This window comes from Zosterops lateralis (assembly GCF_965231275.1).
Source record: "Zosterops lateralis genome assembly, chromosome: 3".
NCBI lineage: Eukaryota > Metazoa > Chordata > Aves > Passeriformes > Zosteropidae > Zosterops > Zosterops lateralis.
In genome coordinates, this window is record NC_139764.1 from 67,593,685 (window position 1) to 67,605,806 (window position 12,122).

Below are 12,122 nucleotides of genomic sequence, written 5' to 3' on the forward strand. Positions count from 1 at the left end.
CCTGTGAAAACTGTAACTACAGAGGATCTCACAAGAACTTGGCTCTTCATTTCTTCAAGCCGATTGCACAAGACAACAGTTTCTATTGGCACATATTTTAGGGGGCAAAGGTTCAAACACACTGAATTTGCACAGCAGAATCTGATCTCTTATTAACAAAGAAAAGGCACATCACTGATAGAGAGTGAGAAATGGGCAGAGACAAGCCAAAATATATGGCTCATAAAGAACAGAGCTGAAGGCCAAGTCATCCTCAAGGCTCAATTTAAAAACGTACTCCAAGGTGATAAAGTAGTCGTAGAACAGTTAAATCACACAAAAGACAGAACTTACACTACAGATCAGAAGGTGAGGGGGAGGAATCAGATCTGGCAAAAAAAGTCTGCATCAGCTCTAATCCATATCAGCAAGTCCTCCTGTAAATTATGATGTTTCTAAAGTGAAAAATACTTCTTTTCTTATCTAAAGAGCAGGAACAAAATGGATGTTCCAGCAAAAGACAGAAAGCATAGACCAGCAGACAGCACTATCTTTTTGTCCAAGGACAGACTATGTGGGCATAGCACTAGACTCAGCAACTTCAAAGTGACAAACACAAGATTTGGAGACAGACACAGCCACCCAGAGGACAGACTAATATTTATCCAAGTTGTCTGATTTTGTGATGCAGCCAAGAAAATGAGTTTGTTTATATGCATGAAAAAGTTCATTTGACTAACATGTACTCTACAGCAACTCTAACCGGCTTCTCGACTCTCTCATGAATAAAATTGCTTGGAAGCATCTCTACTTTTCATTCTGAGATGCATTTTCTTTTCCAAGAATCTTAGAGCAGAGTCCAAAGTGATATTTTTTCTCAGCAGAAGTATCTACATTTTTTTTCCCTGAGCATGAGGTCTGCACTGTCACTTCCCTGTTCTCTGAAGGTCTAGATGAGCCTATTCCTGGCACATGCAGATTTCAGAGAAGCAATGAGGCATTGAATCTTCAGCATCTATTTATGGAGGACATTAAGTCCAGTACTTACCAAGACAAAGAAAGTTGTTGGAAAAAATGTTTAGACACAAACCATTTTTTCAACTCTTAAACATGAAGCAAGCAGACAGAGAACACCTCCACTCCACATAGCTACTGCTACCCAAAAATCTCTACATATGCAACTATGTACCCATTGTGGAATATGAGCATGGATAAACATCAAAGGAAAAGCCAGATTTAAGAGTAAATTAAGAAATAGTCTGCAACAATAATAGCAAGGTGAGAAATACTGAAATCTTTTTCCTGAGCTACTCTGAAGTTTTAAGAAGACAGTCAGTGTTATAGTAACTTTCACATTGCATATCAATTAATGGGTAGCTTTATATACAAGCCTGCAGCCATATTTAAACCATAAGCCTAATTTTCAAATATATCTAGTCATTCTTTAGGAGCATTTTCTTCATAACAAATATTTAAACTTAGAAAGGGTAAACTTTATCAGGACACATTTTTATTGCATTATCTACCATCCAGTTGCTTTTTTTTAAAGTAGAACACATACATATGTACACTTTTTTTTTCAACTACTTGGTTGTTAAATTCAAATTTTTCATCCTGCAAGGTGTCAAATACTATAAAAATAAGGCAGGACCTATGATCAACAAGAGGCATTTAATAAAAGTAACTGCTAAATCAAGCCATACTTCTAAACACCCCAAGACAAATTACTACAGAACTGAAACACTGCACTGAAAGTATTAAGATGATATTATCAGTCTTAGTAGTATTCCTCATAGTGGCTGAATACTGCTACATCAAAATAACACAATACTGGGCCCCTTTCTGTAAGTGTGTCATAATTAATATTCTCCTAAATTCATACTGAAACCTGGTAATGACTTCAGTCACTGCTTAGAGAAGACCAGGCAGTGACAACATCCATTTTAAGCAGTATTTCTTTCACCTTGCTAAATAAAGCACAAAAGACAACCACATCTTGCAGGCTACCAAGCATGTGACCTTGTATCAAATTTTAACAGAAATGACCTAACAAGCTCCTAAGAATTAAGGATGCATGATCCTGATTGAGTAAATATTTTTTTCAGGGTAAGAGAACAACACTAAGCTCTTAACATCAGACTGCAAAACAGAAGTTCTCTATTTATTGTCAAAACAAGCACAGGACAAGTGCCACAGAGACTAGGTATACTTTCTTTCAAATATACTTCATTTCCTTGAGAGACAGTCCTTACTAAAAACACTTGGAAAGAGCACTTTCCACTAATTCTACAGATTGCTGTTATGAATTCACAATTTAAACCAAAACAGACTAAGCAAGGATTTTACTTGTCTGTCTGCCTATTTTAGAGAGGCACCAAAAAAAAAAAAAAATAAAATCTCAGTCACTAGTTTGGACTGGTTTAAAAATAGACAGAATAGCAACCATTTTATTTAATAATATTATGACTTATCGGTTTGTTCTTCAACAATCTCAATTAACACTAAAAGCTTGTAACAAATTTGAGTCAAAATTTATTTATAGTTTTTATCTCAACCCAATTCCCAAGTTACACGTAATGGAACACCTATTAATGGAATTTGACACCAATTAAACTGGGATAAGAAAAGCTCTCCCTTTTGGTTCTTCCCTGCAAGAGCCAAAAAGAATCTGATGCCTGATACCTATCACTCAGGATCCATGTCAAGGAGCTGGCATGAGTTACCAGTGCCTATCTAGCATGCCATATAATCAATTTGTTAGTGCATTTAATTTTAATTAGAGCCTACTTAATAAGCAGGTTGTTTCTTTGGCTTTAAGACCTTTTACTCCACATAGCAAATAAAGTGCAGAGAGTTAAATCACAAAGACTTGGCTCATTCTGCTATTTCAAAGCCCAAAACTGCTTTTACTTCTTTTTTACTACAGGGGTCACAGCATGTATTCTCCTTTCCAGCAGGCTTCAGAAAATGCAAGAGGGATGAACAGAGAGCAGGGATGGCACAGAAGCACACAGAGACCCTGGCTGGGACCTCAGGAGCTCCAGAGCAGAGCCAGGCTGGCAGACAGTGACTGCAGCACAGCCAGCCTGTACCCCCAGCCACCACAGGCTGAGCAGTGACACACAAGGACCCCAACCTGCAGCATCTGTGCCACCTGTGCTTCACCTCATGGTCAAATGCAGCCATTCTGGCAGAAGCTGTCTTTCCAGGTGGGAAAAATGGGACTTGGTGAGTGCAGGTACCATGTCAGAGGGCATGACATTCACTATCTAAGTATGTTTTTCTTAAGGCACTTGTAACCAACCAGCATGCCCCTGCCTAACAGTCTGGCTGCTGTCAACCACCCCTAACACAGGGAAAAATGCAAGAATTTTAGTATAACAAAAGCTATCACTTGTCTAAGGATCATTTCCCTTTTCCAGTATTGCTACAGTTTTAAAAATACAATAAACAATGAAGCAACAATGAAGCAAAAGCTGAGGAAAGTAGTCTATGGTTTTGTAGATGTACCACTGAAAAACTGTATTTTTTCTCATAGCCTTTGAATTATTTGTAAGTACATACTTCCATGTACTTCTGGAAGAACACAAAGTGTGGCTTTTTTATCAAAAGCAGACAAAACTACAATAAAAAATATCCAGAGCTGTCTACTTGAGCTGAAGTATCTGTGTTGAAGGGCACAATCCATCCTGTACCTTCATAAACACTGATTTAGTCTCTTTCTCAGATACAGATCCACAGGGACTTTAAGTCAAATTAATTATTTAGACACAAGTAAATAAAAATGAAAACTTGTGGGTTTTCAGGGAAGGCTTTTGACAAAAATTATTCAGTCTAAGTTTTACCAAGAGCTGAAGCTTCCCCTCTCCAAGGGGGCATACAAAGCGTGTGTCTGTCTACCATTGAAGATTCTATAGTATAAACACTCAAGCATCATGGTCTCTGTGAAACTCTGAGCAAAAAGAGTATCTTCATATAATTTTGAGGCAATCTTTAAAATATTAGATTCTAACACTACACTGAAATAAGTTTTACAGTGTTATCAAACACTATATTAGAAACAGCCTCAATCAAATTGTTCTCCTATACTAGAGATTTGTTACATAGGCAGAATTTGTGCTGATCTGATGGGGGGAAAGCACTCCACAGGAGTGAGAGCACTCCATAGAAAGAAAAATTACATTATTATAATATTATATAGTACAGTGTAGTACAATATAAGGAGTTTTATTCTCTACAAGCCAACTAGCTGCTTTAGCCTGATTTATAAACAGGAAGCAGCAATACAAGCATCTTAAAAAAAAATCACAAGCTCTTTGTTCAATAAATATACTTTAGAAGTTCTTTGTTCCTGCTTGTACTGCTTGTATAGCCTTATTCTTCAGTTCTCTGCAAGGGTCAAGAACCATTTGTGACCTATCCAATAGCTTGCTCTAGAACATTTGACTTCTACGCCTCTGAAGTCGGTTTTATTTTAAAGCATCTCTACAAAGCTTATTGGAAAACAGCATAAGATATCATCTGGATTGTATAATCCTTTGAAACAGGCTAATTTGAAGTGTTATACAGTAAGATCTACATGATTAAGAACTTGCCATTAATAAAAGTCTGTTTACAGCTGCTCCAAAACACATTAGCTGCCACCATAAGGTAATTTTAAAAATAAATATCTGATACAGAGTCAGTAATCTAACCAGTTATCAGTGAGCAGTGACAACCACTTGTTATTTTGCATAAAAAACAGCTTTTAAGGTTTTTTGACAGAAGTAAAGATATTATCATTAACCTCAGTGTTCTATCACTGGTGAATAATGAATATTAAAATGACCCTTCTGCTTTCATACTGAGTTCTAGTAGCCCATGCTCTATCAAATTCTCTTAATATGAGGATATGTAATTCTCTTAATATGAGGATATGTAATGGTCTCAAAGCAGCATCTTATTGGAGACTGTGAGCTTTTTCCCCTTCTTTCCTTTTTAGGCCTTTTGGTTTACACCACTGCAGTTTAGAGAGCACCACCAGCAAGCTGTCCTAGAATAATTCACCATTTAAGCAGTGCAGTGTGTGTCAGCCAGCCTGACACAAATGCATGCATCTCCCAGTTGCACCTAAATTTCTTAGTTAAGGAGTGTACTACAGAAAAAAAATACTGCTAGGGAAACAATTCTATTATGTGTAGAGGAAATGGCTAATTGACATCTTCCCCATCTGGCTTCACCAGAAGCCAAAGCTCTGCCAGCTGCTGTAGGCAGCTCACCTGGCAGCTGGGAGGGACAAGGTAAGAGGAGCAGTTATATTAATGCTATACTACAAGTCTGAAGTTCGAGAGATAGAAAAATCCAGGTATTTTCCTTTTAATAAACCTTAAAAATGGTGAATACGGTAGATCCTAAAAATTGACACTTGAGCACACCTCCATACAAAGGAAGAAAAATTACATTTCTAACATGTTTCCCATTATTTACTCCTTTCACACTTCCTCTAAAACACACAAGTGTCATTGGCAACATATGCAGATGAGTACCAAAATAAAAAATTCTCTTTGAAATAGAACAGAATATTTTTCAAATTTCTCTTTTCATGGTTAAAGTATTTTAAACCTTGCATTGAGAACAAAGAACAAAGATTTTAACTGGCTTAACTAATACTTCTGATTAAAGCACTCTTTTAATGAGACAACATCCAAATAAATTTTGCGTTTCTCCTCAACACAACTTGCAGTTTAAATCTGGCTTCCTATCACAAATTGCTTTCTAAATCAATAACACAAAGGCAGGCAAGTATATATGGTTTCAAACACAGCACACTTAGGAAGAAATGTGCACTTACCAAGTGAACATAAGGCACAAAGTATCCAAAAAGTGCAGCTGGGATCCCAAAAGCCCAGATTCGGTAACTGAGAACTTTGAAAACTGAGAAATTGCAAATCTTTTTCGCAGGAGGTAATTTGAATTTTCCCTTCTTTCCTCCCTCCTTGTCTTTGGTGTTGGGAATAAGAGGTTTGTATGTAAATCCGGCCAGGAACAGAACAAACATGAGGATGCAGAGGACCCTCAAGGTGTTGTACAGGTCAACAGAGTCTATCAGGACCCTCAGGAGGAAGGGCAGTGACACTGTGAACAAGCTGCTGCCTGCGGTGACAATGCCATTCACCAGTCCAAGGCGCTTCTTGAAGTACTGCCCGAGAATGACCAGGGACGGCTGGTAGGCAAAGGAGCACCCACAGGCAAACAGGATCCCATACGTGAAATACAGAGGTTCTATGGTGCTGCACCAAAAGAAGAGAACAAATCATTAGTGTTTTGTAAGGCAGTGCATGCTCATTCACCTGGAAGTAATAACAAAGTTTCACAATCAATCAATCAACATAACTCACTACTGTAAATAAGAGTTTGTATATACTTATAGTTGAATAGCACTATATCAGCTTAATTCAGCAACTATTCTATCTATCTATCTCCTTCCACTGAAAAATTTCATAGAATTCACTGAACAGGTTAAAAAAGAAAAATTGGATTCAATTTTAATTGCATCAGATAGTGTGACTAAAAAAAAGTTTTAAAAATCATTGTCAGGGCAAATTAGACAAATGTAAGTTCAACCATTGCTGGGTTTTCGGATTTTCTTTCCTGAAGAAAATTGTGCTGCTTTGATTTACACATTTCTTCACTGTGCCAGTAGTTCAAATGTAATACTGAACTCTTCTCACAAACCCAGAAAAATCAAGTAAACAGTTAGTTATGAAAGTATAAATGTTATAAAGTAACAAAAGTGGCAAATATTAATACTGAAAAATAAAATATTTAAATACTGACTAAATTTTGTAATGTAATATTAATAAATTATAAACTCTTTGGGTATTAATTTTTTAGACAAATAGTCTCCTTTTGAATAAATATTTTAAATTCAGTGCTTCAATACATATATTGAATATGCTAAAAAAAGAACTAAAATAATTGTTAATAAGGAGTGAAACATCTCATCTCATGGATAAGGTGGATCTTCATCATGAAGTTCACCATTATTACCCTTTACTCTACAACAGAAAGCAGAGACATTGTAATTGATCACAAACATGTGACATCAGTAAAAAGTACTTGTGAAGAAATGCTAGAAGTATGAAGTAATAGCATCACTATAATTAATTAAATTAGTGCTGTAGTATTAGTGAAAGAAAACATTTTTTAACATTCAGATGGAGGTGAGGTGCAAGAAATTTTTATATGAGTTTTCTGAGATGGCACATGAGAGTTTACATAATTTTTTTTAATGCTATGTTTACAATCAACTCTCACCTCTTGGATTATCAGTTAATACCTGCTTTTAACACACCTCTGGAAAACAGTTAATAATTTAAACTTTTTTTTAAGGAGCATGAATGCTTTATGTAGTGCTTTTCTTCACAGGATGCAACCTATCAGCATCCCTCTGTACAAAAATAGATTCCACAAGCTTCCTATACAATTAAAGAACTTCTTAGATAATAGTATTTGACTAACAAAGGTCTGACTCCAGGAACTCTGGCTTTGTGTATTATTGTAAAAAATAATTAACTGATGATACACAACATAAGCCAGCAGAAACAACATAAGGAGGAAATACTTATTACCTTTATTGATAGAAAATAACCAGGAAAAATAAAATCAGAAGTTACAAAAGGAGAGGAGCAACATTATACAATGAAGACAGTGAACTTTTGCTTTCATATGTAAATTCACTCAAAGAGTCTGCAGCACAATATGCATATTAAAATATTGTCCTTCATTATAAACACATCTCCATTTCCCAAGACATAAAATACATATTAAGAAATTAGTGCAATGCAAAAGCAGTAGATCATGGTAACATTTGTCTGCTTTACAGTATTTTACTTCTAGAACACTGACTTCTGTATCTGAACTACACTCATTTAATGAACTGATAACATCACAGGCATAAATCATTTTAGTATGAGTAACATAATGAAACAGCAAGTATACATATCAACCTGGCATGTACTCTTACAAGAATTCACCTCTCAAAATGCTCTTCAAAGTTTAATTAACCTGAAATATTTTTAAAGCCTTTGCAAAACAACTTGCTCTTGGCATGTCTCTTCTGTGTCCTTGTTCCACTGGGTATCAGACAAACACAAGAATGATCTTTAAGGACAAGGGGGGTTTGGGATTTATCACTCAACATAGGAAGCAAGGAGGAAGAAAGACTTTTCCAAGACATCTTTTATTTTTTACTTCACATTTAGTAAGAAGCTTCTGAAAACATAACAAGAAGTGGGGGGGGTTGTTTGTTTGTTTAATAAAATGAATTAAGCTAAATATTTGCACCAGGATTAACCATTCAGATCACAGCAGCTCACATCCATCTGGTTCAGAGTACAAGCACAGAAAAGACATTTTCACAAGCTTTTTGCCTGTATAAATACATTTGCATCTAAGTGGAAAGCTCATCTGAATGTAGCTTGATTGTTCCTATACTTATTCTGCTAAGAGTGGGGAAAATAATTGTCTGAGAACTGGAGATAACTGGGTTCTTTTCCTGCTACTTTTTACACCCTACCTTCACTAACCAATTTCTGATGGTGACTAAGTAAATTTCCCATTTCCTCATCTTCTACAGGGTATAGCCAACAAATCAGTCATTCCTGACTTTCTTAGGATTTACTCTGCAAAAGTTACATTCAAATGAAAAGATGAAAATAAATATAGAAATTAATTGCAAACTAGAAGAAAAAAAAAACAAATAAGCCTTAAGAATAGTTAATATACCAAGGTTTTCTCTATCTCCATGTTTGGCAATTGGCCAGTAAGAACAGAAGAAAACATCCAATTTCACTAGAACTTTAACAGCTTCCTGGAGGCCCTACTGTGTTTTTATCACCTTTAAAACTGTTTCAAAAGAAAATTAAGGGGAGACAAGGCAGGAAGGGAAGACAACAACATTTATGTACTTGTTAAAACACAATATACATCAAACAAACATATAACTTTATCCTGGAAATGCTGATGATCTTGTAGCACTAGTCTTGCTGTTAATATATCTGTACACAGTGGTTCCTGTTAAATAGGGACTCTCGTTTTTATTCATAAACGTCATATTTTTAAAAATACTTTTTAAAGTTGAAAGTTCACAAGTCATAGTTTGAAAGACAAAACCAAATCCATATGAAACAAGTTTTCTACAGATAATATAATTCTGTTGATTAGACCAACATTACAACACTAAAAATATTGATAAAATACTTTGAAAGTTATGAATTTAATTTTTTTACCTTACAAAAGAACTCGAAAGGAGTCCAACAAGACCTACTGCAGCTCCAACAACGGCTACTTTTCGACAGCCAAAGAGGTCTGTAAATATGCTGACTATTGGGGAACAGAAGAAGACCATTCCCATAGAAAGAGAGCCCACCCATGCTGTAAAATAGAAAAAAAAAGAAAAAAAAAAAAGACAATATTTTAGAAGACCAAGAGATTTCAGCTTTCAGTTAATACTTGTTTTCACATGGCATTTTACGTTGCTGAACAAAAATTGGGTAGCAATTGGGTAACGATGTTAAAAACATTTAATTACATCTTAAAATATATCTACCTAACACAGTAAAAAAGTCTAACAATTTACATAATCAACTAATTTAAATTTTATCAGCTCAAAGAATGTGATTAACTTTTTTGTAGCTATTACTTCTACTTTTTTTTTTTTAATAAACACACAGACAATTGTCTAGTAACTAACCTAATATTCAAACTGATGCCTAGATCATTAAAGATACATTTGAGGATCCATATCCATTCTGACATCAGTTAGTTAATTTCACTTGACTTAATGCTAGACCTTAATGACTTTAAACAGGTACATTTACTGGAAAAAAAATTTAATAATTTTTAAACTTCATTACTAAATGTAGGTCATACTGAACATCAATATTGAGTAATCAACACTAGGCTTTTATATTGTAATATACGCATTAGGCACATGATTTTACTTTTTAGTAAACAAAATTGAGTTAGTAAAACCACTTCCATATATAATAGAAAAAATTCACTACTTTTGATACTGCTCCAGCTTTACAGATATTGTGAAAACTGTACTTGGTTTATTTGATCGTTAAGATTTGATTCAGGTGAGTACACTATAGTTTCAGCCACAAGTCGTTTTTTAGCACAACTAATAGTTACAACTAATATGTTTGATATATATATATATAGTAACATATACATTGGAAATGTCCCCAACTTTATGGAGAAAAAAGTGGACTAAACAGGAAGTGGAAAAAGCTGCTAATTCAAAATTAATTGGAGATATTTTAGCTTCATTACAAATTGTACAGAAGACAGGACAACTCAACCTGAAAGAGCTTTAAATCTGTGCAACTGGAATTTCGTTTAGAATATCTTTTCTAAAGATATAGTTAGATAAACAATTGTGATTCAGTGATGAAGCCAAATAAAATTATCTGGAAAAGTGTATAACCACAAGACTAAATGAAGCATATTTGCAAGTAGATCTACCACTACCGAGGCTTAGGAGATGGTGCTCTTGAAGTGCCAATGAGCCCTACACATCCACTAAGATCTCACTGTGCAAGGCACTGAAGACAGAAAAACAAACCAACAAGCAAAAACTTGTTTCTTCCAAGAGTTTACATTGTAAATTAAAGACAAGAGAATAGATGTTTAGAGAAAACCAGAAATGTACAAGAAACAAAACCTTTATTTTAGGACAATCAATGCCCTCAACAAACCACGGCTTAACTGTCTGGGGAAGGAAGGGAGGGAGGGATGTGTTTTACTGGGAATTTTTGATCATATGATAAAATAAGAGAGTTTCAAGGCACAATCTAAAGAGGGAGGTACTTCTGTGGCCATTTCCTGTGTAGAACTAACCACCCCATATATGACAGCCCTGCCAGCCTTGCACCTCTGCAGCAAAAACTCAAGCTGGGTATGGAGGGACAGCGCAAGAGACTAAGAAGAACAAAGACCCAGTGACAGTGCCTGAACAGCAAAGACTAAGTTTACAGAAAGTCTAGTCTTCCTTTGCAGTTGAGGAATCTCAGGAGCATGTTGGGTGTGGCAGGACACAACTCCTCTGAGATCTGTCCCCTGTTACAGCCCAGATGGCTACTGATGGGACAAGACTTGATATAAACCACAGCTTGTAAGCAGGAGTCTGAGGGAGCAGATACTCTCATACAGCCTGGAGACCAGCCAGTTACAAAGCTTCTAAGAAGTCCAACTTCTACAAGACCACTCATCTTTTTACTTATCTTTTCCAGAGTGAGCCTGCATTTTTACTGTCCAAAGGAAACTGCAAACACCAGGGACAGAATGTCCATTTTGTCCTGTAACCCTCCCAAATAAATGGTGGCTACACCACCATGAACAGTCCTGAACACTTCTGCGTGATTTGCGGGGCAGCACTAAGAATCAGTCCCCCTCCTGCAAGGCCAAGAGGCAGCTAAGCCTGGAGAAGCAGCCATCACAAGTTTCATGTGGTATGAAGGTATCAAGGAATGGCTGAAATTCCTGACACCCTTCCTGCCCAGGTACAAAAAGAAGGCCACCAGAAATGACTGGTTTTGAGAACCCAATCTCACATGGGCCCTATTCAGGAAGGCAAAACAGGCAAAGAAAGTGGGCATCCAAAACTGAGCTTAAGTAGCTTGCATAAAGTAACAGATGAAATTACTTCAGAGCTACAGGCTGTGATTTTATTACCATTCTCCTTATTGAAGCCACGGTTTACAGTGTTCTTTAATAGCCTATACAGCTAATAAAATAATTGGAATATAAAAGGCTGAAGTGAAGACATTAAACTAAAAACATGTTGATTTTGTCTCTGTGCTTTCAGGTACATATGAAAAAGCTATCCCTTTTTAATCACTTGATTCTCTCTTCTTGTTAAAATAATAACAGGGCAAAGCCTCAAAGAGAAGGTTCCCACTGGTTTTCAACACAATAGACAGTTAAGATAAATCGTGATGCCTTATCTGAAGCGTTCCAGAATGGAATGGTCATGTGGGAGAAAGTCTCACTGTAGAAGTAGGAGCCCATGCTGTACTACTTATCTACCCAATGAAAACTGGAGTCCTTTAAATTACTGCTTCAGGTCAGTAAGTTGCTCTCATTAGCCTACAAAAATA

At 36.0% G+C, this 12,122-nt stretch overlaps 1 protein-coding gene across 1 annotated transcript in view; it reads right to left on the minus strand.

The window, feature by feature from the left end:
- Window positions 1–12,122, minus strand: part of SLC16A10 (solute carrier family 16 member 10) — a 65,156-nt gene that overhangs the window by 16,348 nt on the left and 36,686 nt on the right. Inside the window, exons 2-3 of the mRNA XM_083857164.1 lie at window positions 9,249–9,393; window positions 5,810–6,248 (exon numbers count right to left, since the gene is read on the minus strand). Of these exons, the coding sequence (XP_083713290.1) occupies window positions 5,810–6,248; window positions 9,249–9,393 (584 nt within the window). The remainder of the gene's footprint in view (window positions 1–5,809; window positions 6,249–9,248; window positions 9,394–12,122) is intronic.